The sequence below is a fragment of the Ovis canadensis genome, chromosome 7, assembly GCF_042477335.2.
Source record: "Ovis canadensis isolate MfBH-ARS-UI-01 breed Bighorn chromosome 7, ARS-UI_OviCan_v2, whole genome shotgun sequence".
In the NCBI taxonomy this organism is placed as follows: Eukaryota; Metazoa; Chordata; class Mammalia; order Artiodactyla; family Bovidae; genus Ovis; species Ovis canadensis.
The window spans coordinates 17,705,049-17,728,812 of record NC_091251.1 but is presented as its reverse complement, the minus strand read 5'-3'; the positions used below and the strand labels follow the sequence as shown (position 1 = coordinate 17,728,812).

At 42.4% G+C, this 23,764-nt stretch overlaps 1 protein-coding gene across 1 annotated transcript; it reads right to left on the bottom strand.

Moving 5' to 3' along the window:
* Positions 1 to 2,480: 2,480 nt before the first annotated feature.
* THOC3 (THO complex subunit 3) lies at positions 2,481 to 14,820 on the bottom strand. Its single transcript, XM_069597552.1, has 6 exons — positions 14,430 to 14,820; positions 13,540 to 13,696; positions 11,996 to 12,200; positions 4,511 to 4,672; positions 4,293 to 4,393; positions 2,481 to 2,973 (listed from the first exon to the last, which is right to left on the bottom strand). The coding sequence occupies exons 1-6, from the start codon at positions 14,694 to 14,696 to the stop codon at positions 2,810 to 2,812; spliced, it is 1,056 nt and encodes a 351-aa protein (XP_069453653.1). The 5' UTR covers positions 14,697 to 14,820; the 3' UTR covers positions 2,481 to 2,809.
* Between the last annotated feature and the right edge of the window lie 8,944 nt (positions 14,821 to 23,764).

Below are 23,764 nucleotides of genomic sequence, written 5' to 3'. Positions count from 1 at the left end.
AAACCCTTTACGTCCTCTCATTCTCCTAACAACCCAAGGAGAAGGGACTGATGGTCCCCGCTTCATGGATGAGGAGCGCGGCTCAGATCAGCCCCTGCTGGGGCCGGGACTCAGACCTCGTTCTGCTCAAGTGTGAAGTCGCCTGATTTGCAGACCAGCAGTCGGAGGAGGAAAGGAGGTGCTGTGTTACCCACACGTGGGACTTCTGAGGGTGCGCTGCACCTCCACAGGTACACCCTCCACGCCTTCAAAGACAGGTTTACCTCTTCATTCCACCTGTGTGCCTTTCTCCTTCCAATGAAGGCCAACATCTCATGGTCCCTTTTGTGACTAGAACTCTCCAAGAATAGAAAACATACCTCTGACAGTAAACAGCTTAAGTGTGTAAGGGAAACAGCTAGGAAGTCATTCCTGGTCTTTCTCAACTGAGCTCACCCACACATCACACCCCAACCAGCTACATACACACATGTGCGCGTGCACACACACACACAGAGTTCACCCACACATCACACCCCAACCAGATACACACACACACACCACACCCCAACCAGCTACACACACACACAGAGCTCACCCACACATCACACCTCAACCAGCTACACACACACACACACTGAGCTCACCCACACACCACACCCTAACCAGCTACACACACACACACCAAGCTCACACACACACCACCCCCACCCCCGCACCCTCTCTGGGAACTCCCAGAAATGGCCTCTTGTGACCCAGCCTCTGGCCCTCCACATCAGTCTCCTGACTGGAGAGCACAGCCTGCTCCTGCCTGCCTGCTCCTTGGATCTAACCCTGCTCTAGCCTCCCAACACTCTGCCGGGAACCTTCCCGCTCCCACCACTCCCCAACACACAGCTCCTTGCACAACCCTCCCCCTCCACACACTACGGTGGAGGGAACAATCCTCAAGGCACACATGTACAACTCACACAAGCTTAACACTTGGTAAGTTCCATCCTTCCCTGGCTCTCATGCCACAGAAAATCCAGGATCTCAGCAAGAGACACCATAATCTCAATCTGACTTGTAATTCTAGTCAATTTAGCAATGGGGTCATCAATGCAGCAAATCTGAACTTCTTACACAATGAGGTGGCTAGTTGGTTTGCAACTAAAGAAACCATTCTCCAGGGAAGGTGGAGGCAGAGGCTGTTCCAGGCTGCAGGAAATACTACCGAGCCTGCAGATGGAGCTCAACTGATCACCTGCTAACCTGCACCAAGACTTAACAGCTCAGAGCCAAGGTTTATTCATCTGTCAAATGGGAAGCGCAAATGGAACCAGAATAGCCATTGCAACAGAAGGCATATGGGCCTGTAAGCAAACCTAGATCTGAATACTGTCACTTAATAAGTAACCCTGAGCTGAACTCCCTGAGGTAGTGAAATGGTGGTAACACCCAACCTCTGAAGGTTGTTGCAAAAATTGAGTGAAGTGGTCATTACAATACCAGACACACAGGGTATGTCTGATAATTAAAAATGCCTATTAAGACTTGGTGATTTATATACAGCCAAACATGGAGCTGAGCACCTTGTATGCTTTTATCTGCTCATACTTGATTTGTCTACCCCTCAAGATTTTTCTAAACATGTTTTTACATAAAAAACATGAATACAAGAAAACTCCTAGAAGCGTATATATAAAAATGCTTATTAGCAGAAAAATGGTTATCTCCTGGGGTTAGAAATATGAGTTTTCTTTTTGCTTACCGGCTTTTCCAAATTTTTCCACAAACATCACTTTCTGAGGTATATTTGATTTGGTGTTTCTTTTTTAAGCTGAAATCCATTAAAACACAATGAAATCAAGATGCTGCTCACAGATAACAACCCCCTACATGAGCCATTTCTTCTGGTGATAAGAGCTATTAAAAGCTGTGCCTTCCCTGAGGGAGCTGGCATGTGCTTATTTTAATAAGAATTAGCTGACTTAGCCCCTTCTTCACTTTGCCACCGGGGAGTACAGAGCCAAATTTTAGTTCAATCATTCAATTAGGTTCTTATTCTCTGCAGGTTTCTATTTTAATTCCCCTCAGTCTTGACTTCCCATTCTAATTTATAGCTTATATCATACTTATACTTCTTACTTATATTTTTAACATATAAAAATTATATATTTTACTATTTTTCCTCAATGTTTATCATAAATCTGTGGCCTACAAATCTTTGCAGAATAAGGCCAGGTACACGTAGACATGAACGAGTGATGACTCAACATGTTATCAGTGTCACTGTCCATGCAGTTCACACCACAAACCATCGAGTTCTTGCTTATGACATTAAATGACAGGATTACAACCTTTAAATCCCATCTGAAACTTTTTTAAAATACAGTGCTACAACACCTCCCTATAATGACATAAGAAAATAATCAGGATAATATTACCATAATTTTTAAAGTCCCAGAAGTCCCATAATTAAAAAGTCAGTTTTATTAAATGTTCAATTCTCAAAATTATTAATATGTACTTCTTTTTTATTATAAAAAATCTCCAACCCCGTCTCACCCTTCCTCGCCTACCTCTCCAAACTACATACTGTCCAAGCAGAACCAAGCCCAACAAATCCCACCACGCGCCCAACAGTAGGAAGACAGGAAGTGCCCAGGGGACAAGGTATGCTGGTGTCATCACTGCAAGGGGCAGGGAATGACCGGAATGGGCAGCGGAACAAAACACTGATACAATTTATACCGATTCATAAATACTTTAGCTGCCCGCCAACCCCCAGAGAACAGACCCAACTAACTATACAACGGAAGCCTCTGCCATACGCTGGGTCCTCCTATCAGGAATCATTGGGAAGCCCAAACAGCTTCACAGTTCCAGCTTCCCGACTGCTGTCATATTTGCCATCTTTGTCATCACAGGCAAACGCCAGCAGAGGCCTTTTGGGGTGCCAAGCCACGGTGAAGGTCGGGGACTCACACTGAACCTCCCACAGCTTGTCTCCTATAAAAATCAATATAGGGATATCAATCAGTATGTTAACAGTAGACCACACTCATTAAGTACTTACCTATGTTAACTCATTTAATCTGCATAATAGTCCTATAGGATACAAACAATTCTACCCCGTTTTACAGAGAACACTGAGGTACAGAGGGGTCACAAGGCAGTCGGGTGGCGGAGCAGGATCTGAACCTAACAGCCCATGCTCTGAGCCCTAGCCTACACTTCCTAAAAAAACTGCAATGTCAGCTCTTTGTTGAGCATGTCTTGTGAATCAGATGCATTAATAAAGTATGACAACTTTATCCATCAACACAAGTAATGGTTTTAAACCCGATTTTATAAAGAAACGGGTAACTGAACAGTTAAGTTACACCTCAAAGAAGCAGCAGCGAAAAAAAAAAAGGGAGAGAAAGAACAGAGTCAACACAGAAAGTCAGTCTGTCCGAAGCCACAGATCTTTCTACTCAACCACACTTGCCTTGCAAATAAAATTCTTTTTCCAAAATTTTTATCCTGCTTGTTTGTTGAAATTAAACATGGTTTTTCCAAAGCCACTTTTTAAAGCTGGATTAATGTAGTAAAGTGTTCACAGTGTGGTGTTGATTTAAAAATGCAGGATACACAGAATTATACACTTTAAATTGGTCAATTTAGATGGTATGTGAATTTTTCGATAAAGCTGTTTTTATAATATTGTTTCTACACACACATACATACTTTCTTTGAAGTTTTCTATATAGTTTGAATTCTTTTACTGAAGTATCATGTATTTCCAACAGCAATAAAGTTATATTAAAAATAAACTTGAAGAAATACTCATTTTTCTATTTTCAAGTTCTGTCTTGTTGCTTTTTAAAACAAATCACACGCGCTTTGATAATTTCTTAAATTGTAAAATATGTAAGTCAACATACAGGCAAAAGACAAAAAGAAATATACCATATTGCTAAAAGAGGCAGTATTTAAATGGTGAGATCACTCATCCATCCATCTGTCCATCCATTCATTCATTCTTCCTTTCTATATTTTAAAAATTTTGAAAAAATATTATTATAATGGAAAAATTAAAAGTGAATAAAAAGCAAACTGTTTTCTTTAATCACTTTCTTTCAGACCTGCCCCTCTCTTTCCTAAATCTTTGCTCCCTCATTACCTGGTAATAGTCATAATAAACACACTTGCCTTAAGAAGGCAAATGCATTTATGCTAATACTGGCAAAGTAGTAAGGAACAGAGATGAAAACACAGGATAGGAGTTCTCACGGCCAGGGATGAATGACAGAGGAGTCTCGTTAAGATGGTGAGGGTTTAGTTACCTGTCTCTACTTCAGCAATGTCAATGAAGTGATCTTCTGAGGCTGATGCCAGCATTTTCCCATCATGGCTAAAACTGAGGGTCCTCACAGGCCAATCCAGCCTATAGCAGAGCAGACCAGACAAGGAGACAGAATAATCCAAAGGGGAGGGCCAACTTCACTCAAAATGAAATAAAACTAACTTATCCAACAAGCAAAGTGCTGGTAGAGTTGCTTACCTCGAAAAGCATCGAACACACACTAACTCATCTACATCCCAAAGGCTGACCAAAGCATCTGCACTTCCTGTTGCAAAGTACTTCCCCATGGGGTCAAACTTGATACAGATACAGTTGGAAGGATGGGCGTTGATGGACTGCACAGGCTTCAGCTCTGGGTAGCTGAAAAACAAAACAGACATCAATCAAACTGGGGGACATGACCCTGGTACTAAGATAGAAACAGGAGATGCTGAAGAAGAAAACCAAAGACAACAGAATAAGCATCAAAGACTGTAAATCAAGGCTTTCCTGAAATAAAGAGATTTCAAAAATATACTGAAACAACACACCATATACTTAAGAATATGAACCCAGACTAACCAACACAGAGACATGTGTTGTTGTTCAGTAGCTAAGCAGTGTCCAACTCTTTGCAACCCCATGGACTGCAGCACATCAGGCTTCCCTGTCCTTCACTATCTCCTGGTATTTGCTTAAACTCCTGTCCACTGAGTTGGTGATGCCATCCAACCATCTTATCCTCTGTTGTCCCCTTCTCCTCCTGCCCTTAATCTTTCCCAGCATCAGGGCTTTTCCAATGAGTCAGCTCTTCCCATCAGATGACCAAAGTATTGGAGCTTCAGCTTCAGCATTGGTCCTTCCAAAGAATATTCAGGGTTGATTTCCTTTTGACTAGTTTGATCTCTTTGCTGTCCAAGAGTCTCCTCCCAGCACCACAGTTCAAAAGAATCAACTCTTCAGCCCTCAGCCTTCTTTATGGTCCAACTCACCCATCCATATATGACTGCTGGAAAAACCATAGCTTTGACTATATGGACCTTTGTTGGCAAAGTGATATCTCTGCTTTTTTTTAAATATAAATTTATTTTAATTGGAGGCTGATTACAATATTGTATTGGTTTTGCCATACATCAACATGAATCTGCCACAGGTGCACACGTGTTTCCCTCCCTGAACCCCCCTCCCACCTCCCTCCCCATACCATCCCTCTATCTCTGCTTTTTAACACACTGTCTTGGTCTGTCATAGCTTTTCTTCCAAGGCGCAAGCGTCTTCTAATTTCATGGTCACGGTCACCATCCACAGTGATTTGAGAACCCGAGAAAAGAAAATCTGTCACTGTTTCCATCTTTCTCCATCTATTTGCCACGAAGTGATGGGAAGGATACCATAATCTTAGATTTTTTAATGCTGAGTTTTAAGCCAGCTTTTTCTCTCCTCTTTCACCTTCATCAAGAGGCTCTTTGGTTCCTCTTCACTCTCTGCCATTAGGATGGTATCATCTGCAAACCTAAGGTTGTTGATATTTCTCCCAGCAATCTTGATTCCAGCTTGTGATTCATCCAGCACAGCATTTCACATGAGGTACTCAGCATATAAATTAAGCAGAGTGACAATATATAGACCTGATATACTCCTTTTCCAATTTAGAGCCACTCCTTTGTTCCATATCCGGTTCTAACTGTTGCTTCTTGACTTGCATACAGGTTCTCAGGAGGCAGGTAAGTTCAATTCAGTCACTCAGTTGTGTCCAACTCTTTGCGACCCTGTGGACTGCAGCACATCAGGCCTCCCTGTCTATCACCAACTCCCAGAGCTTGCTCAAACTCATGTCCAATGAGTCGGTGATGCCATCCAACAAACTCATCCTCTGTCGTCCCCTTCTCCTCTTGTCTTCAATCTTTCCCAGCATCAGGGTCTTTCCCAATGAGTCTGTTGTTTGCATCAGGCAGCCAAAGTACTGGAGTTTCAGCTTCAGCATCAGTCTCTCCAATGAATATTCAGGACTGATTTTCTTTAGGATTGACTGGTTCGATCTCCTTGCAGTCCAAGGGACTCTTACGAGTCTTCTCCAACACCACAGTTCAAAAGCATCGACTCTTTGGCACTCAGCTTTCTTTATAGTCCACCTCTCACATCCATACTTGACTACTGGAAAAACCACAGCTTTGACTAGACGGAGGCAGGTAAGGTGTTCTGGTATTCCCATCTCTTTAAGAATTTTCCACAGTTTGTTGTGATCTACACAGTCAAAGGCTTTGGCATAGTCAATGAAGCAGAAGTAGACGTTTTTCTGGAATTCTCTTGCTTTTCCTATAATTCAACAGATGACAGCAATTTTATCTCTGGTTCTTCTGCCTTTTCTATATTCAGCGCAGATATCAAAAAATTCTCGGTTCACATACTGTTGAACCCTAGCCTGAAGGATTTTGAGCATGACTTTGCTGGCATGTGAAACGAGTGCAACTGTGTGATAGTTTTAAACATTCTTTGGTATTGCCCTTCTTTGGGATTGAAATGAAAACTGACCTTTTCCAGTCCTGTAGCCACTGCTGAGTTTTCCAAATTTGCTGACATATTGAGTGCAGCAGTTTAACAGCATCATCTTTTAGGATTTGAAATAGTTCAGCTGGAATTCCATCACCTATACTAGCTTTGTTCATTGTAATGCTTCCTAAGGCCTACCTGACTTCACACTCTAGGATGTCTTACTCTAGGTGAGTGACCACATCATCATAGTTATCCAGGTCATTAAGGTCTTTATTGTGCAGTTCTTCTGGGTATTCTTGCCACTTCTTCTTAATCTCTTCTGCTTCTGTTTAGTCCTTGCCATTTCTGTCCTTTATTGTGCCCATCTTTTCATGAAATTGTTTCCTTCATATTTCCAATTTTCTTGAAGATTCTCTAGTCTTTCCCGTTCTATTATTTTCCTCTTTTTCTTTGCATGTTCACTTAAGAAGGCTTTCTAATCTCTCCTTGCACTCAGTTGGGTATCTTTCCCTTTCTCCTTTGCCTTTCACTTCTCTTCTTTTCTCAGCTATTTGGAAGGCCTCCTCAGACAACCATTTTGCTGTCTTGCATTTCTTTTTCTTTGAGATGGTTTTGGTCACTGTCTCCTGTACAATGTTATAAACCTCTGTCCACAGATTTTCAGGCACTCTATTGCATCTAATCCCTTGAATATATTTGTCACTTCCACTGTATAATCATAAGGGTCATACCTGAATGGCCTAGTGGTTTTCCCTACTTTCTCCAATTTAAGTTTGAATTTTGCAATAAGGAGCTGAAAATAATGGACTTTCAAAAAATTAGATTATCAGCAGACTTCTGACAATAACACTTTACACCAAAAGAAAATGGAGTAAAACGAAAAAACAAGTAAGAAAATATGAATCAAAGTTTTCATATCTAGCAAAGCTATCAATTATAAAGTGTTCAAAGAAGCAGCACAATATAAGTATCTCTTAAGTTTTCTAAGTATATAAGTTATGACAAGTATGAACTCAGGGAACATTGCTCCCCTTGAACACTTTTTGAGGAATCAAAACTGGAGTAAGCTGTGACAATCAGTGACTGAAGACTTACCAGCCCAAGGTTGGTGGTGAACGTTAAATATATATAGTCTCTTGCAGAAATTATGTATGTTTAAAAGTAATGTAATAACTGTGTAATCTGACAACATGTAGTATTAACTTTTTTTTAATGGAGGAAGACATATTATAAAAGCAAAACTTATAATTTTAAGTAATCACACTGGTGGTGGTAGCACTACTGTTAAATATCTGTGTGTGTAACAGGGAATGAAGGTAGTAAGTAACCATGGGAAACTCAAATTCTATAATCCCCTGCACTTCTGAGAATCAGAATACTTAGCTTGCAAGCAAAGAGATTTTAACTGGAAGCTATATGTATGAATTTACAAATTATTTTGTCTTTAAGTACATACATATACTTCCTAGCTCTGTCTACTGGAAAGGTCTGCTGCTGCTAAGTCGCTTCAGTCGTGTCCGACTCTGTGCGACCCCAGAGACGGCAGCCCACCAGGCTCCCCTGTCCCTGGGATTCTCCAGGTAAGAACACTGGAATGGGTTGTCATTTCCTTCTCCAATGCATGAAAGTGAAAAGCGAAAGTGAAGTCGCTCAGTCGTGCCCGACTCTTAGCGACCCCATGGACTGCAGCCTACCAGGCTCCTGCTTCCAGGGGATTTTCCAGGCAAGAGTAGTGGAGTGGGTTGCCATTGCCTTCTCCACTGGAAAGGTCTAGAAATGATCAACTCAACAATATGGACGTCCTGAGTTTTAATATTTTCTAGTGAAAGAATCCAGGGATTCTCTGGGAATTTTCTAATTAAAGATTTGAGACAGGAAATACACAGGATGAACTAGGCATATCTTGTTATACCAGACAGCAAGAAACTAAAGACTATGAGGATTGTGTTACAAAACATGACTCAGGAACCAACTTGAAGAGGATTCTGTGTGCCAAAGATAAATTCAGCTTCAATAAGGATAATGATTATGACAGATTGAAACATATCTACTATGCTTAAATACATAGGTCCATAACAATCCTCCTTTAAAAAAAAAGTAGCAGATCATCTTTGGAATCGGTAGAGAACTAATTCATTATCAAGCATTTATCATTTCTTCTCTAAATGTACTGGGTAACCAAACTGATAAGACAAAGTGACTCTTAAATAAGCAAACTATCGGAATCAGCAAAATCCAGTCTAGGACAAGCTCCCCAGGTTAACAGTCTGTTTTTTTAACAGTTAAGTTCTAGTAGGACAAAGGGAAAGAAGGAGACTCCATAGTTTAACTGACTTAAAAGGCATATCACACTTTTTTAAAAGGGCAAAATTAGACTATCCAGAAATTCACATTTAGTAGCAAAACTATAAAGAAATAATGTAAAAATCAAGACAGTGCTTTTCAAGGAGGGAGTTTTTGATTAGGACAAAGCCCATGGAAAGACTTTTGAGATGGCAAGCAAAGTAATATTTCTTGATTTGGTGGGATTACACAGGTGTTATGCATATAATAGTTCATTAAGCTATATACTCAGCAGTGGCCACAGGACTGGAAAAGGTCAGTTTTCATTCCAATCCCAAAGAAAGGCAATGCCAAAGAATGCTCAAACTACCACACAACTGCACTCATTTCACACGCTAGTAAAGTCATGCTCAAAATTCTCCAAGCCAGGCTTCAGCAATATGTGAACCGTGAACTTCCTGATGTTCAAGCTGGATTTAGAAAAGGCAGAGGAGCCAGACATCAAATTGCCAACATCTGCTGGATCATGGAAAGAGCAAGAGAGTTCCAGAAAAACATCTATTTCTGCTTTATTGACTATGCCAAAGCCTTTGATTGTGTGGATCACAAGAAACTGTGGAAAATTCTGAAAGAGACGGGAATACCAGACCACCTAACCTGCCTCTTGAGAAATCTGTATGCAGGCCAGGAAGCAACAGTTAGAACTGGACATGGAACAACAGACTGGTTCCAAACAGGAAAAGGAGTACGTCAAGGCTGTATATTGTCACCCTCCTTATTTAACTTATATGCAGAGTACATCATGAGAAACACTGGACTGGAAGAAACACAAGCTGGAATCAAGATTGCCGGGAGAAATATCAATAACCTCAGATATGCAGATGACACCACCCTTATGGCAGAAAGTGAGGAGGAACTAAAAAGCCTCTTGATGAAAGTGAAAGAGGAGAGTGAAAAAGTTGGCTTAAAGCTCAACATTCAGAAAACGAAGATCATGGCATCCGGTCCCATCACTTCATGGGAAATAGATGGGGAAACAGTGTCAGACTTTATTTTGGGGGGCTCCAAAATCACTGCAGATGGTGATTGCAGCCATGAAATTAAAAGACGCTTACTCCTTGGAAGAAAAGTTATGACCAACCTAGATAGCATATTGAAAAGCAGAGACATTACTTTGCCAACTAAAGTCCGTCTAGTCACGGCTATGGTTTTTCCAGTAGTCATGTATGGATGTGAGAGTTGGACTGTGAAGAAGGCTGAGCGCTGAAGAAATGATGCTTTTGATCTGTGGTGTTGGAGAAGACTCTTGAGAGTCCCTTGGACTGCAAGGAGATCCAACCAGTCCATTCTGAAGGAGAGCAACCCTGGGATTTCTTTGGAAGGAATGATGCTAAAGCTGAAATTCCAGTACTTTGGCCACCTCATGCGAAGAGTTGACTCATTGGAAAAGACTTTGATGCTGGGAGGGATTAGGGGCAGGAGAAGAAGGGGACGACCGAGGATGAGATGGCTGGATGGCATCACTGACTCGATGAACGCAAGTCTGAGTGAACTCCAGGAGTCGGTGATGGACAGGGAGGCCTGGCGAGCTGCGACTCATGGGGTCGCAAAGAGTTGGACACGACTGAGCGACTGAACTGAACTGAAGCTATATACTTGCATTTTGTGGTTTTCTACATCTGTTTTATTTTCTAATACAAAAGCTTAAAAAAAAAACCAAACACTGCCTACAGAGTAAAATTCAAGTTACTAAGCACAGAATTTCAGAGCCGAATAATCTGGTACCAAATTATACTTCAACTTTATCTTCCTGTTTCAGGACCTCTCTTCAGACACTTTATCTGCCACCACTCCCAGCAATTCTGATCTACTGACTACTTTCCAAATAAGCCATGTTCATTCATACTTGTTTTGTCCATGGTGCAGTTCGCTTCTGCTGATTCTTAAAATTCTATTAATCTTTCAAGGTCAAGCTCAGAAGCTGCCTCCATCAACTCCCAAGTCCCACAGTCAATCCTTGGGATTCTACAGCAAACTCCCAGTCTCTCTAACACAGAGCCTAGCACACTCTGCCTTGCAGTGTCCACCCAAGACAGCAGGAAGAACAGAATCAGATAGACCTCAACTTCAATTCCACAACTTCATTCATTTAGAGAATATTTACTAAGATCCTGACTATGTATAGCAGGTACTGGGCTAGGCACTAGGGATTCAACAGTAAACAAGTTAAATACAGCTCCTAATTCACAGAATTTAGTCTACTAGAAGACACAAAGAAATAAACATGCATTTATAATGGAGAATGAGAAATGCTTCCAATGTAAGTACATAAAATAAGCTTCTAACCTTGGGGATGAAGAGGGAAAGTGATATTTAAACTGAGACTTTGAAAGTACAAATTAGCTATACTTCAAGGTACATCCAGTTCAAGTGCTCACTAGTCACTTAACCCCTCTGAGATCCCTTATCTTCATCTGTGAAATGGGAAGCACACCATCATCAGCTCCCTAGGATTTCTCTCCAGACTCAGTAAAATATAAGGTACCTAGCTCAAAGGTGCTCAAGAGGTTAGAATTCCTTATTACTACAGTCAATCTCTGAACAAAGTCAGGGGGTGATGTGACAGGGGTTGAACACACACAGTTAAAAACTCATGTATAACTTACAACTGGTCCTCTGTATCCACGGTTCCTCTGTGGCTCTGCATCCCAGATTCAACCAATCTCAGATCATGTGGTACTACAGTATTTACTACTGAAAAAATCCACATGTAAGGGGACCTGGGTAGTTTAAATCCCATGTTGTTCAACAGTCAATTGTTTGTCCTTCTGGCTCCCTCAGGATAGACTCACATCTAATTCATCTCGGGATCCACTACAGCACTCAGTGCAAAGACATGACAGTCCCTTAAACTTAGAACCCCCTCACCTGAGTATGTTGATACAACCGTTGCCATTTGTCAGGAAGAACATGTTATTGTCATTGTTCCAGGAGATTTCATTGACCTCAAACTTGAACTGCTCCTCTGCTTTGGAGCGGTGTGTCTTGGCATCAATGAACGTCACCACATCATCCTTGTTGCCTACAGCGATGGTCTGCCCGTCAGGACTCCAGCAGATATTAATGTTCTCCCCTGGGAACCCAGATACGATCAGCAAGATACTGTTAGCCCACAATCCTCCAGAAGTTTATCTTGTTATCAAAGAAAGACTAGAGCTATCGCCAGAGTTCATTCACTAAGGTCCTCATCAGTAGGACCAACCACAAGTCCAGCACACTCATCTACACATTTCCCCCTTTAGTGGTCACATGTCTCTAAGGGCCATTTTTCCTCCCCATTTTACAGACGAAAAACTGAAAGAGAGATGGGCCAAAGTATCAAAACTATGAAGTAACAGAGCCAAGGTCTAAATGTGTACTTGACACCAGAGCCTCTGATTCTCTCTTATACCTGTACTTCCCAAACCCCAGTCATTCACATGCCATTTCCACAATTTTTGAACTACCCATTTAATAGCTATACTTCTTCCTTCAAGACTTTTATTAAAACTGACCCCTCCAAATTTTTTAAATAGCTTCACTTTGGCAATAAATACTATAAGCTAGTTCTTTTCTTCTAGTAGGCATTAAAATATATATACAACCAGTTTTTAATGTTCATCTACATACTTAACTCACTCACATATCACCAGTTGTCTAGTTGGGGAAACCATATCATTCCACCTCCAGGTACAAGTCTCGCCAACAAAGTCCAGTAGCCCACAAATTTCATCAACTTTATTGATTCTAAGATGCATAATTTTTCATACCTTATTACCTGTAATGTATTTTAGAATGCATCAGGATGTATTTCAAAATTTTTGGTGTATCATGACTATCTAGTAAAACTTTATTTTCTTTTCTAATGAAACATAAAATATTGATGCATCTTATAATCAATAACATCTTAGCCAATATAACTTAATAAATGGCCTCAAGGTTTATAAGGCAATATCTGAGGAAGAACAGTCTATAAATGTACTACACAACTTCCAGGTCATTTTCTCCCCAATTGTCAAAGTCATTTATTCCAAGATCAGTCATTCTACCCTATCAGCAGTTTCCTAAATTCTCCACCCCTTAGTACATGCTGTTCCCTGCTAGAGCTGCCTACCCACTACAAGGTGACCACTAAATCTATATGGCTATCTTAAGGGTTTGCTCAAATTCTGTGAAGCCTTCCCTATCTTCCCCAGGCATACTTAAGTGTTTCCATTCTCAGTATCCACCTTGTAAACCTATCCATTACAGGATGACCATGTTATATTATGTTAGTTTTTTCAATACATATGTCTCTCCCTGCACTAAACTCTCAGGTCCTTGGAGCTGGCGACTGTCTTATTCAGACCAGGATGTCCCATACCAAGAGGGCCAGGCACAGAGAAGATATTTAAAATGAATGACTATCAGTAGCTCATCTTCTGAACAGTTACCTTTAGTGTTCACAGTGGCAATGCATTTCGTAGTCCTCACATCCCAGATGCGAATGGTTTTGTCTCCAGATGCAGTGACAAAGAGATCAGGGTTACTTGGATGCCAACAGAGCTGGTCCACGCTATCCCCATGTCCCCTATAATTGTTTTCTTTGACCTGAAAGAACAAAATCCAGATACCACTTCACCCATATGTACCCGCCTACCCATGTAACTTCTTAACCTTATTCAAAACGAGGTATCTGGCTACCAACATAATTTTGGATGAGTAAAGAGTCCAGTCCTTCTAAGTCACTTCCCCTAAACCCTTCCCAATACTCTACCCTCCCTTCCTCCCCACTGTGTGAACAGTTCTAAGGACTGGGTCCACACCAATGCCCTTTCTCTTTATCCCTCCCTGGCCTTCCTCCTTTGTGGTTTTCTACCCGTACTCTTCCACCAAGGGTCCCAACCCGCTTACTCAATTCCACAGAGGCCCTGTCATTTTGAGAATGACTCTCCTCATCATCACAGGAGCCCATCACCACTGTCCCAGCCGCTCCAAACCACCACACAAGTCTCCCCGCCATCCTCACCACCGGCCTTTATTCTCCACACTCCCCTTCACCCCCCGCTCATCTTCACGCCTCCTTACTATTACACTCCCTATACACCGTCCCCCGACCCCAACCACCAGCCCTCCTCTCAATCACCCCCATCCTCACCTCTCATCAGTCCGTTCCCGCCGCCTCACCCCCCACACTTCTCTTTCGCGCATCACACACGCCCCTCACCTCCACACCCCTTCTCCCTCCTCCCTTCTCCTCACCCTCTCTCACTCACGCCATTCTTCAACCTCGCCTCACCACACCCCCTCTCTCCCTAGCCTGGGCCGGGTCCCGGCGGCTCACCAACCGGTCTTTCTCCAGCAAGAAGACGCTGGCCGTCTTGTCGAAGGACCCCGAGGCCAGGCGACGTCCGTCGCAGCTCCAGGCCACGGAGTGCACCTTGGCGCTGTGCGCCGGGAACTCGCGCGTCTTACTGTGGCCGCGGAACAGCTCCTGCATCCCGAGCACGTAGCGCGTCGGGCCGCTTGACACTGAGCACCAGGGAGCCATCGAGCCGGGACCGCTCTGGCCCAGCGCTGAGGGTCCCATGGACGCCTGGGGAATCGCCATGACGAATTCCGGACGCCGGCTCAGTAATATTCTTAGCGGCAATCAGCCCTGCCGCCGCCGCCGCACGCATGCGCGGGAGAGACCACCCGCGCTTCCGCGCACCCGCACTGGGGACCACTCCCGGAAGAGACTACAAGTCCCAGCATGCAGCGCGCTCCCGCCTTTACTTTTTCCAGTGGTCGCGGTTCCGCTTGAAATTTCCTTCACTATTAACCATTAGGGGGATTCCCTGGTGGCTCAGTGCGTAAAGTGTCTGCTTACAATGCAAGAGACCCGGGTTCGATCCCGGGGTCGGGAAGATCCCCTGGAGAAGGAAATGCTAACCCACTCCAGTACTCTTGCCTGGAAAATCCCATGGACTGTAGCCTATTTCCCTTCCATTAACCATTAGGAGGTTTCCTTACCTACTGTTTGATAGATATATTTGTATCCCTGTTTAATCAAAGAAATAACGCAATTCTAAACCTCAGTTCGCTGTCAGTTAAAAACACATTTTTGCTGGGTTACTCCCACCTTTCAGCCCACTCACTTAGAGCCGAAGGCTCTCTACTTCCTACTGCAGGAGGAGCTGGTGAACTTCTCTGGGAAAATAGGACAGAGGTTTGGGGTTTCCCTGGTGGCTCAGCTGGTAAAGAATCCGCCCGCTAATGTGGGAGACCCGGGTTCGATTCCTGGGTTGGAAAGATCTCCTGGAGGAGGAACCAGCTACCTACTCCACTATTCTGGCCTGGAGAATTCCATAAGCTATACGGATACTACTGAGTGACTCTCTCTTTCACTTGCTGCGGGGAAAGGAGGCTGCCGAAGGCTGTTGGGATGATTTTGAGACAAATTCCTTGTGTTTAGAAGGCTGTTCTATATGCGCATTCGTATATATGCAAAAATACATAACATACACAGAGTGAAGAGTAAATGCCTTTTCATGCCCCTTGGACTGGTCCCCACACCTCACGCCCATACCTCAAACCACATGTCCAGCATTTTCTTACTGAAGAAAGAGGTGGTGAGTTGCCAGCGCCAGACAAGTCGCTTGAGAAGGGCCAGTGAGCTGGGGGCTGTGTTTCGGTGGTGAAAAATTGGCTGAAAATTTCCATAAATACAAGACTTTTTAAAAAGGTAACACGTGCATTTGATAATAAATGTAGAAAAAAATGAGAGAATAAAGTGGGAGAGTGAGATTACTTCTCTCTGATGTACCCAAATTCCCCTTACAAAAAAATACGGTAAAATTTCTTGTGAGGCCTTCCAAAGGTGGCTTTGGTACCAAATCACAAGTCCATGTATGCAACGGCAGAGCGAGGCCAATCAATACTAAAACATTAAGAGTCTGGAACAGAGAAAGGCTTATTATAGGTTCATACAAGGAGACGGGTGGCTCATGCCCTAAGAACCCCGAAGTTACTAAAAGCTTTCAGCAAGCCCCTTTAAAAGCAAAAGTTTATTATAGGTTCATACAAGGAGATGGGTGGGTTCTTCATGCCCTAAGAACCCTGAAGTTACTAAAAGCTTTCAGCAAGCCCCTTTAAAAGCAAAAGCTTATTATAGGTTCATACAAGGAGATGGGTGGCTCATGCCCTAAGAACCCTGAAGTTACTAAAAGCTTTCAGCAAGCCCCTTTAAAAGCAAAAGGTGAGTGAGGGGCGTGGTAAGTTGTTGCTAACTTCTTGGTGCCAGAGCCTTTGCTCTTGAAGTCAGGTCATGATCAGGTAACAATGTTCCTATAATCTCCGACCAAACAATGTTATTCTCCGTCTTGACAAGAAAGAGCAAGGTCCCAAGGAACAACTTTCACTCTCCAAGGTCTCAGTCCTGACCAAGAGGAGGCAGATCTCAGTTGGCAGCTCCTGCAGGGTCAGGTTTCCACACTTTGCCCAGCTGTCATCTCTGAGGGAGCCAGGGACCGAATCAAACTGGCCCTCAGTCTCCTCAGACCACCCAAATGGGAGAGACCAGGTCTCACAGACTGCAACCCAAGCAGTCACTGCTATTAGGTCACAGAGACAGGGAAGGGGGAGAGATTCACCGCTGCCTCAAGACCTGGGTCAAGGCTAGTTGAGGGCCTTAGTCAGGGCTCAGAGCTCTGCAGGACATAGTCCCCAGTCTGTTCCCTGGGCCCTCCAGGAGAAGGCCTGAATCTACCTCTTACCTCACTCTCCACCTGATGACTACTGACCTTTGGCTGAATCACTTCCCTAATGGTCACTCATTGACAGTTGGTTGCTTGTAGGGGAGGGGGACCCACTAAGGCACTGACCAATGAATGGCTGAGCGAGACCTGTGGCCTAGTTACAGTTTGCAGAGTAATGAGGCACAGATATGGCTGCCTGCTAAGGGCTGTGCTCATTCTGCTCTGTTACAGTTGTTGTTTGGTCACTCAGTCACGTCTGATTCTTTGTGATCTCATGAACCACAGCACACCAGGCTTCCCTGTCCAACACCAACTCCCGGAGCATGCTCAAACTCTTATCCATCAAGTCGGTGATGCCATCCAACCATCTCGTCCTCTGTCACCCCTTCTCCTCCTGCCCTCAATCTTTCCCAGCATCAGGGTCTTTTCCAGTGAGTCAGCTCTTTGCATCAAGTGGCCAAAGTATTGGAGCTTCAGCTTCAGCTTCAGCATTAGTCAGTCCTTCCAAAGATTATTCAAGGTTGACTTCCTTTAGGATTGACTAGTTTGATCTCCTTGCTGTCCAAGGGACTCTCAAGAATCTTCACCAGCACCATGGTTTGAAAGCATCAGTTCTTTGGCACTCAGTCTTCTTTATGGTCCAGCTGTCACATCCATACGTGACTATTGGAAAAATCATAGCTTTGACTATACAGATCTTTGTCAGCAAAGTGATGTCTCTGCTTTTTCATATGCTGTCTAAATTTGTCATAGCTTTTCTTCCAAGGAGCAAGCATCTTTTAATTTCACGGCAGTCACCATCCACAGTGATTTTGGAGCCCAAGAAAATAAAATCTGTCACTCTTTCCACTGTATCCCCTTGTATTTGCCATGAAGTAATAAGACTGGCTGCTATGGTTTTAGTTTTTTGAATGTTGAGTTTTAAGCCAGCTTTTTTGCTCTCCACTTTCACCCTCATCAAGAGGCTCTTTAGTTCCTCTTTGCTTTCTGCCATTAGGATGGTATTATCTATGTATCTGAGGTTGTTGATATTTCTCCCAGCAATCTTGATTCCAGCTTGTGATTCATCCTGCCTGGCATTTCACATGATGTACTCTGCATATTAGTTAAATAATCAGGGTGACAATATACAGCCTTGATATACTCCTTGCCCAATTTTAAGCCAGTCGATTGTTCCATATCTCCTTCTAACTGTTGCTTCTTGACCTGCATACAGATTACTCAGGAGGCAGGTAAGGTGGTCTGGTATTGCCATCTCTTTAAGAATTTCCCACAGTTTGTTGTGATCCACACAGCAGTTTAAGTGTAAATTGATTGCCTTGGGAAAGGTAGACATTCCTTACATTACTTGCTTTGTATTGTAAACACATATAAGAAATCATCAGTTCAGTTCAGTTCAGTCACTCAGTCCTGTCCGACTCTTTGTGACCCCATGAATCACAGCACGCCAGGCCTCCCTGTCCTGTCTTCTCCAACACCACAGTTCAAAAGCATCAATTCCTCAGTGCTCAACTTTCTTCACAGTCCAACTCTCACATCCATACATGACCACAGGAAAAACCATAGCCTTGACTAGACGGACCTTAGTCGGCAAAGTAATGTCTCTGCTTTTGAATACGCTATCTAGGTTGGTCATAACTTTCCTTCCAAGGAGTAAGCGTCTTTTAATTTCATGGCTGCAATCACCATCTGCAGTGATTTTGGAGCCCCAAAAAATAAAGTCTGCCACTGTTTCCACTGTTTCCTCATCTATTTCCCTAAGAAATCATAAGTACATGCATATGTCTCATTCTTTTAATGGATATAGTCTTTAATATAGGTTATTATATAATAGTTTATTCAACTGATCACTTTGGTGGACATTTCATGTCCATGAGTTTGCTTTTAGGACAATACTGCTGTGAACATCCCCATACAAATTTCATTGTGCACATATGCACTTTTTATTTGAATAAGTATTGTCAAAACACCTGAAGTTCTAACATCTACATTTCTACCAGCAGCATGGGAGAGTGCCATGAGGTCTCAAATACCAAGTCCACATATAATGCACAATATTCTGAGAGGAGCCTTAGGAAATATGGCCCTTTTCTTTCCCCATTCACTTCTCTACCCCTTTAAAGCTAGAAATTCTTGGAGACCCCAAAGCTTTTCAGACTGAAAAGAATACTGATGACATTACTAAGATCTTGGGGTGGGAGATTATTTGGTATCTAGTTTTCCTACCTTACCTTTCGTTTTCAGGAATCTTCTTCATATTATTGCAGTGAAAAGGGAAAAAAGAGGAATGAAGTTTTTTCTTTCCCTTTCCTGAGAAGAAGATAAAGAGAACAGTGAGCAGGCCTGAACACTCCTAGCTCTTTTTACTTTGCTCGGTGGCTCAGTCATGTTCGACTCTTTGTGACCCCATGGACTATAGCCTGCCAGACTTTTCTGTCCATGGGATTTCCCAGGTGAGAATACTGGAGTGGGTTGCCTTTTCCTTCCCCAGGGGATCTTCCTGGCCCAGGAATCAAACTCGTGTCTTTTGTGTCTCCTGAGTTGCTGGCAGACGGTGCTGCTCCTAACTCTGCATGTCTGTAACTAAGTTTCCTTTTCTGCCCCCTAACTCTGCAGGAGCTATAATTCACACCTATTTTCTTTTGACTGTACACTAAATACATCCTGGATCTGGAGTTTACCCTTACAACACGTTTCCCCTTTTAGTTACATATCAGAAAGAAGGCTGCAGGGCCACCGAACTGCCAGACTCAATTACTGGGTTATTGATGCCAGCCTATCTATGACTGTCTTTGAAACAGTGAAAAAGGAAGAAATCAAGATCCTAACACCTTTGTTCCTCATCACTGACTCCTGACTATGAGCCCTCATCTTATATAAGCCCCTAGACTTCTCATGGGGGCGGGAGGCACAGTTCTTGGGGTGTGAGCCTACTGTGTTCCCCTCTCTGCTTGCTGAGAATTAAAGCAACCTTTCTATTTCCTCTGAACTCTGTCTCTGTAGTTTTTATTCGGTGCCAGTGGGCAGAGAAAGCCAAGATTTTGGCCAGCAACAATTTTGCTAGCACTTTTTTCCCTACATGCACTGAGACTATATCTCCCAGTGCCGGATAAGGACATGAAGAACAGAGAGGTAAAATGTCCTGCTCCAGGTCACATGGCTGATATTGATTAGAACTCTGGTTTTACTGACTTTAAATTCTTCACTCTGATTCTTAGCATCGGAAACTGTTATAAATATAATTCTTTCTATTTCTGTATTAATTCTGTGCTGATGCCAGGATGTGTAGAGGGAATTTTCAGGAGCTGAGGCAAACATGCTACAATGAAAGAAGAGCAGATAAGGAAGGAGGGGGCTTGAAATACAAGTCTTATTTTGGTGGGAGCTTTGGAGAAGCTGTTGTTGCAAAAAGGAAACAGGAAGGAGCTGCTTACTTCTGGCAAATCCTCGACATATAGTTGTGTATCAGTTCAACCAGAGGAGCAAACTAGTGAAAGACTGATTTCAAGGAATTGGTTTACACCACTGTGGGGGTTACTAAGCAACTCTGAAATCCATAGAGCAGGCTGTCAGAGTGGGTAGGCTGGAACTCTCAGGCACTGGCTGAAGGTAATTTCCAAAGGCAGAATTGTTCTCTCAGGGAAGTCACATGTGTGTGTGCAAAGTCGTTTCAGTCGTGTCGACCCTGTACAGCCTTAAAGTTCTTCCAACTGATGGACTCAGGCCCACCCAGATTATGTAAAATTATCTCCTTTATTTAAAGTCAACTAACTGTGGAGCTCATCTATAAAACACCTTCACAGGAAATATCTAGATTAATGTCTGATTGACTAACTGGGGACTGTAGCCTAGCCAAGCTGACACACCAAAAGATCATCACAGGGTGGGGGAGGTTTGCGTCTCCCGGGCAAGGCAGACTCATGACAATGGTCAGACAACCTAGGAAAGCAAACTAAGGAAAGGGTACGGAGGTTGATTTTAGCAGCTTAGAATTTTAATTATAAAACTGACAGTATTACAGTTCCAGGTGTGTGTGTATATATATATATACACCTAGGTATTATTGGGAACTAAAGATTTCCCCTCTCTTAAAAAAAGTTGACGTTGCTATTATTGTAAGAATGTTTAAGGAGAGTTCTGGAAGATGCAGATTAGAAAGAACTAGGAATCTGTCTTCCCACATAGACAACAGTTGCACTAGAAGAATCTGTCTGATGTTAACTGTTTTGGAACTCTGGAGATAAGCGAAGGCTTGCAATTTCCAGGAGAAGGCTTGGACAGTAAAATTGCAGTCAATTTCAATTTCAGCTCTTAGCACAGTACCAGCTATGCGTCTCCACCTCCAGCTCCATGCCATATAGCCGTGCCATGCGTTCTTCGAACAACCTGCACATAGCTTGCTGAGGTCAGGTGAGCAGAAAGGACCCTATCCTCTAAATACTGGGAATCTGTGCTGCGATTGCTGGTATCTACTTCTGATCACAGAGATGCAGACAAAAAGGAAGGCAGGCATTATACCCCCCTCCTCCTCCACCTCATCTTGTTGCAAGCCCGTCTTCCTCTGGCTGAAGTGACTTTCAGGGACTTTAAAAGGCCAGCCCCTCTTTTCGTTTTCCTCCGTTTCGCTTTTTAAGAGCCAGACATTAAAGACTAAGACACTCAAAAAACAACTGCGTATACAGGGAAACTTGGAAAATAAATGCCGTGCTCAGGGAAAAGCTCAGAAAAGACCTGAGAAGATCTTATTCATACTTCAGGCTGATTGTCTGCACAGAGAGAGCTGACAACAATGAAAACCAAAAGTAATGAATAAAAACAATAACAAAACCCAGCAAATCCTGAGAAAGGGGGAGAATCTGATTTCTAGAATTACCATTTTATTAGATTCAAGAATAAAAAATCACAAGCCATGCAAAGAAACCAAAAAATATGGCCTATTCAAAGAAAAATAGATGTATCAACAGAAACTGCCCCTAAAAAAATCTGATGACAGATATACTAGAAAAAGACTTTTAATAACTATCTTTAAAATGTTTGAAGAATTAAAGGAAGATATGGAGAAAGTCAAGAGGAAAACAATATATGAACAAAATGGAAACATCAATATAGAAAACCTAAAAAAGAAACCAACAAGAAATTGTGAAACTAACATTTCGAACTGAAATGGAAATTTCACTACAGGGATTCAAAGAAAGACTTAGATAAGATTGTCTGTGTGTGTGTGTGCGTGTGCGTGTGTGTGTGCTGTGCTTAGTCACTCAGTCGTGTCTGACTCTGTGCAACCCCACAGACTGTAGCCCGCCAGGCTCCTCTGTCCATGGGGATTCTCCAGGCAAGAACACTGGAGTGAGTTGCCATTTCCTTCTCCAGGGGATCCTCTCAACCGAGGGATAGAATCCAGGGCTCCCACATTGCAGGTGGATTCTTTACTGTCTGAGACATCAGGGAAGCCCCTAAAGATAAGATTATTTTCACTGTTACAGTGAAAAAAATTGACTGAAGAAAAGTGAACAGAGCCTGAGGAAACTGTGGGCCACTATCAAGCGTACCAGCAAGTGGCAGGGAGGAGGATGGCATCCCAGAGGGGTGAGAAGGAGTTAAAGGGGCAGAGAACGTATTGGATAAACAAATGATTGAAAACTTCCTAAATTCACTGAAAGATAAACATCCAAGGAGCTCAACAAACTTCAAGTAAGATGAACTCCAAGAGACCCATGCTGAGACACATTAAAATCAAACTTTCACACTTTCAGAATGGATAAAAGCAAATAGAGAGGGGGGAGAGATAAATTAGGAATTAAGGATTAACAAGTACACACTACTATATATTAAATAGATAAACAACAAGGACCAATTCAATATCTTGCAAAAACCTATAATGGAAAGAATCTGAAAATAGACGGTAAAGCGTCTGCCTACAATGCCGAAGACCCAGGTTTGATCCCTGGGTCAGGAAGATCCCCTGGAGAAGGAAATGGCAACCCACTCCAGTGTTCTTGCCTGGAAAATCCCATGGACTGAGGAGCCTGGTAGGCTACAGTCCAAGGGGTCCGCAAAGAGTCGGACACGACTGAGCGACTTCACCATGCCACCACATATATATATATATGTATGTATCACTTTGCTGTACACCTGAAACACTGTAAATCAGCATTTCATTAAAAAAATTTTTAACAAAAAAAAACAAAACTATGGAAGCTTCAGGAGAAAAGCAATCAGTGCATACAAGGAACCATCAATAAGATTATAAGCAGATTTCTCATCAGAAATTTATAGTCCAGAAGACTATAAATTGCACTGTTGCACTGTTGTCAATATGTTCAAAGTGCTAAACAAAAAACTGTGAACAAAGAATCCTACATCCATCAAAACAGTCCTTGAAAATGGTGGAGAAATTAAAACACCCTTAGATAACCAAAAGCTGAAAGAATCTGCTGCCACTAGACCTTCTCTGCAGGAAATTTTCAAGGAAATCCTATAGGATGAAAGGAAAGAACAATAAGAAATAACACAAAACCATATGAAGAAATAAAGATATCAATAAAGGAAAAGACATGGGCAACTATAAGAGCTATTATTGTAACAACAGTTTGCAACTCTATATTTTCTTTTCTACATGATTTGAGACTAGTACACTTTTAAAAGTTATAAATCTAAAAGCTAGAATTGTAATGTTTTTGTAACTCCACATTTAGTTTCTACATAATTTAAGAGTGTAATGTACTCAAAAGAATTATAAGTTTATGTTTTGGGGCATATAATGTATAATGATGTAATTTTGTAAAATCAACAACTAAAGGGGATGAGGACAAAGCTATTAACACTAAAGGAGAAGTTTTTTATATGTTACTGAGGATAAATTGGTATAAATTCCAATTAATGTGTTATAATTTTAGGATTTTAAATGTAATTCCCACAGTACTCACAAAGAAAATAGCTA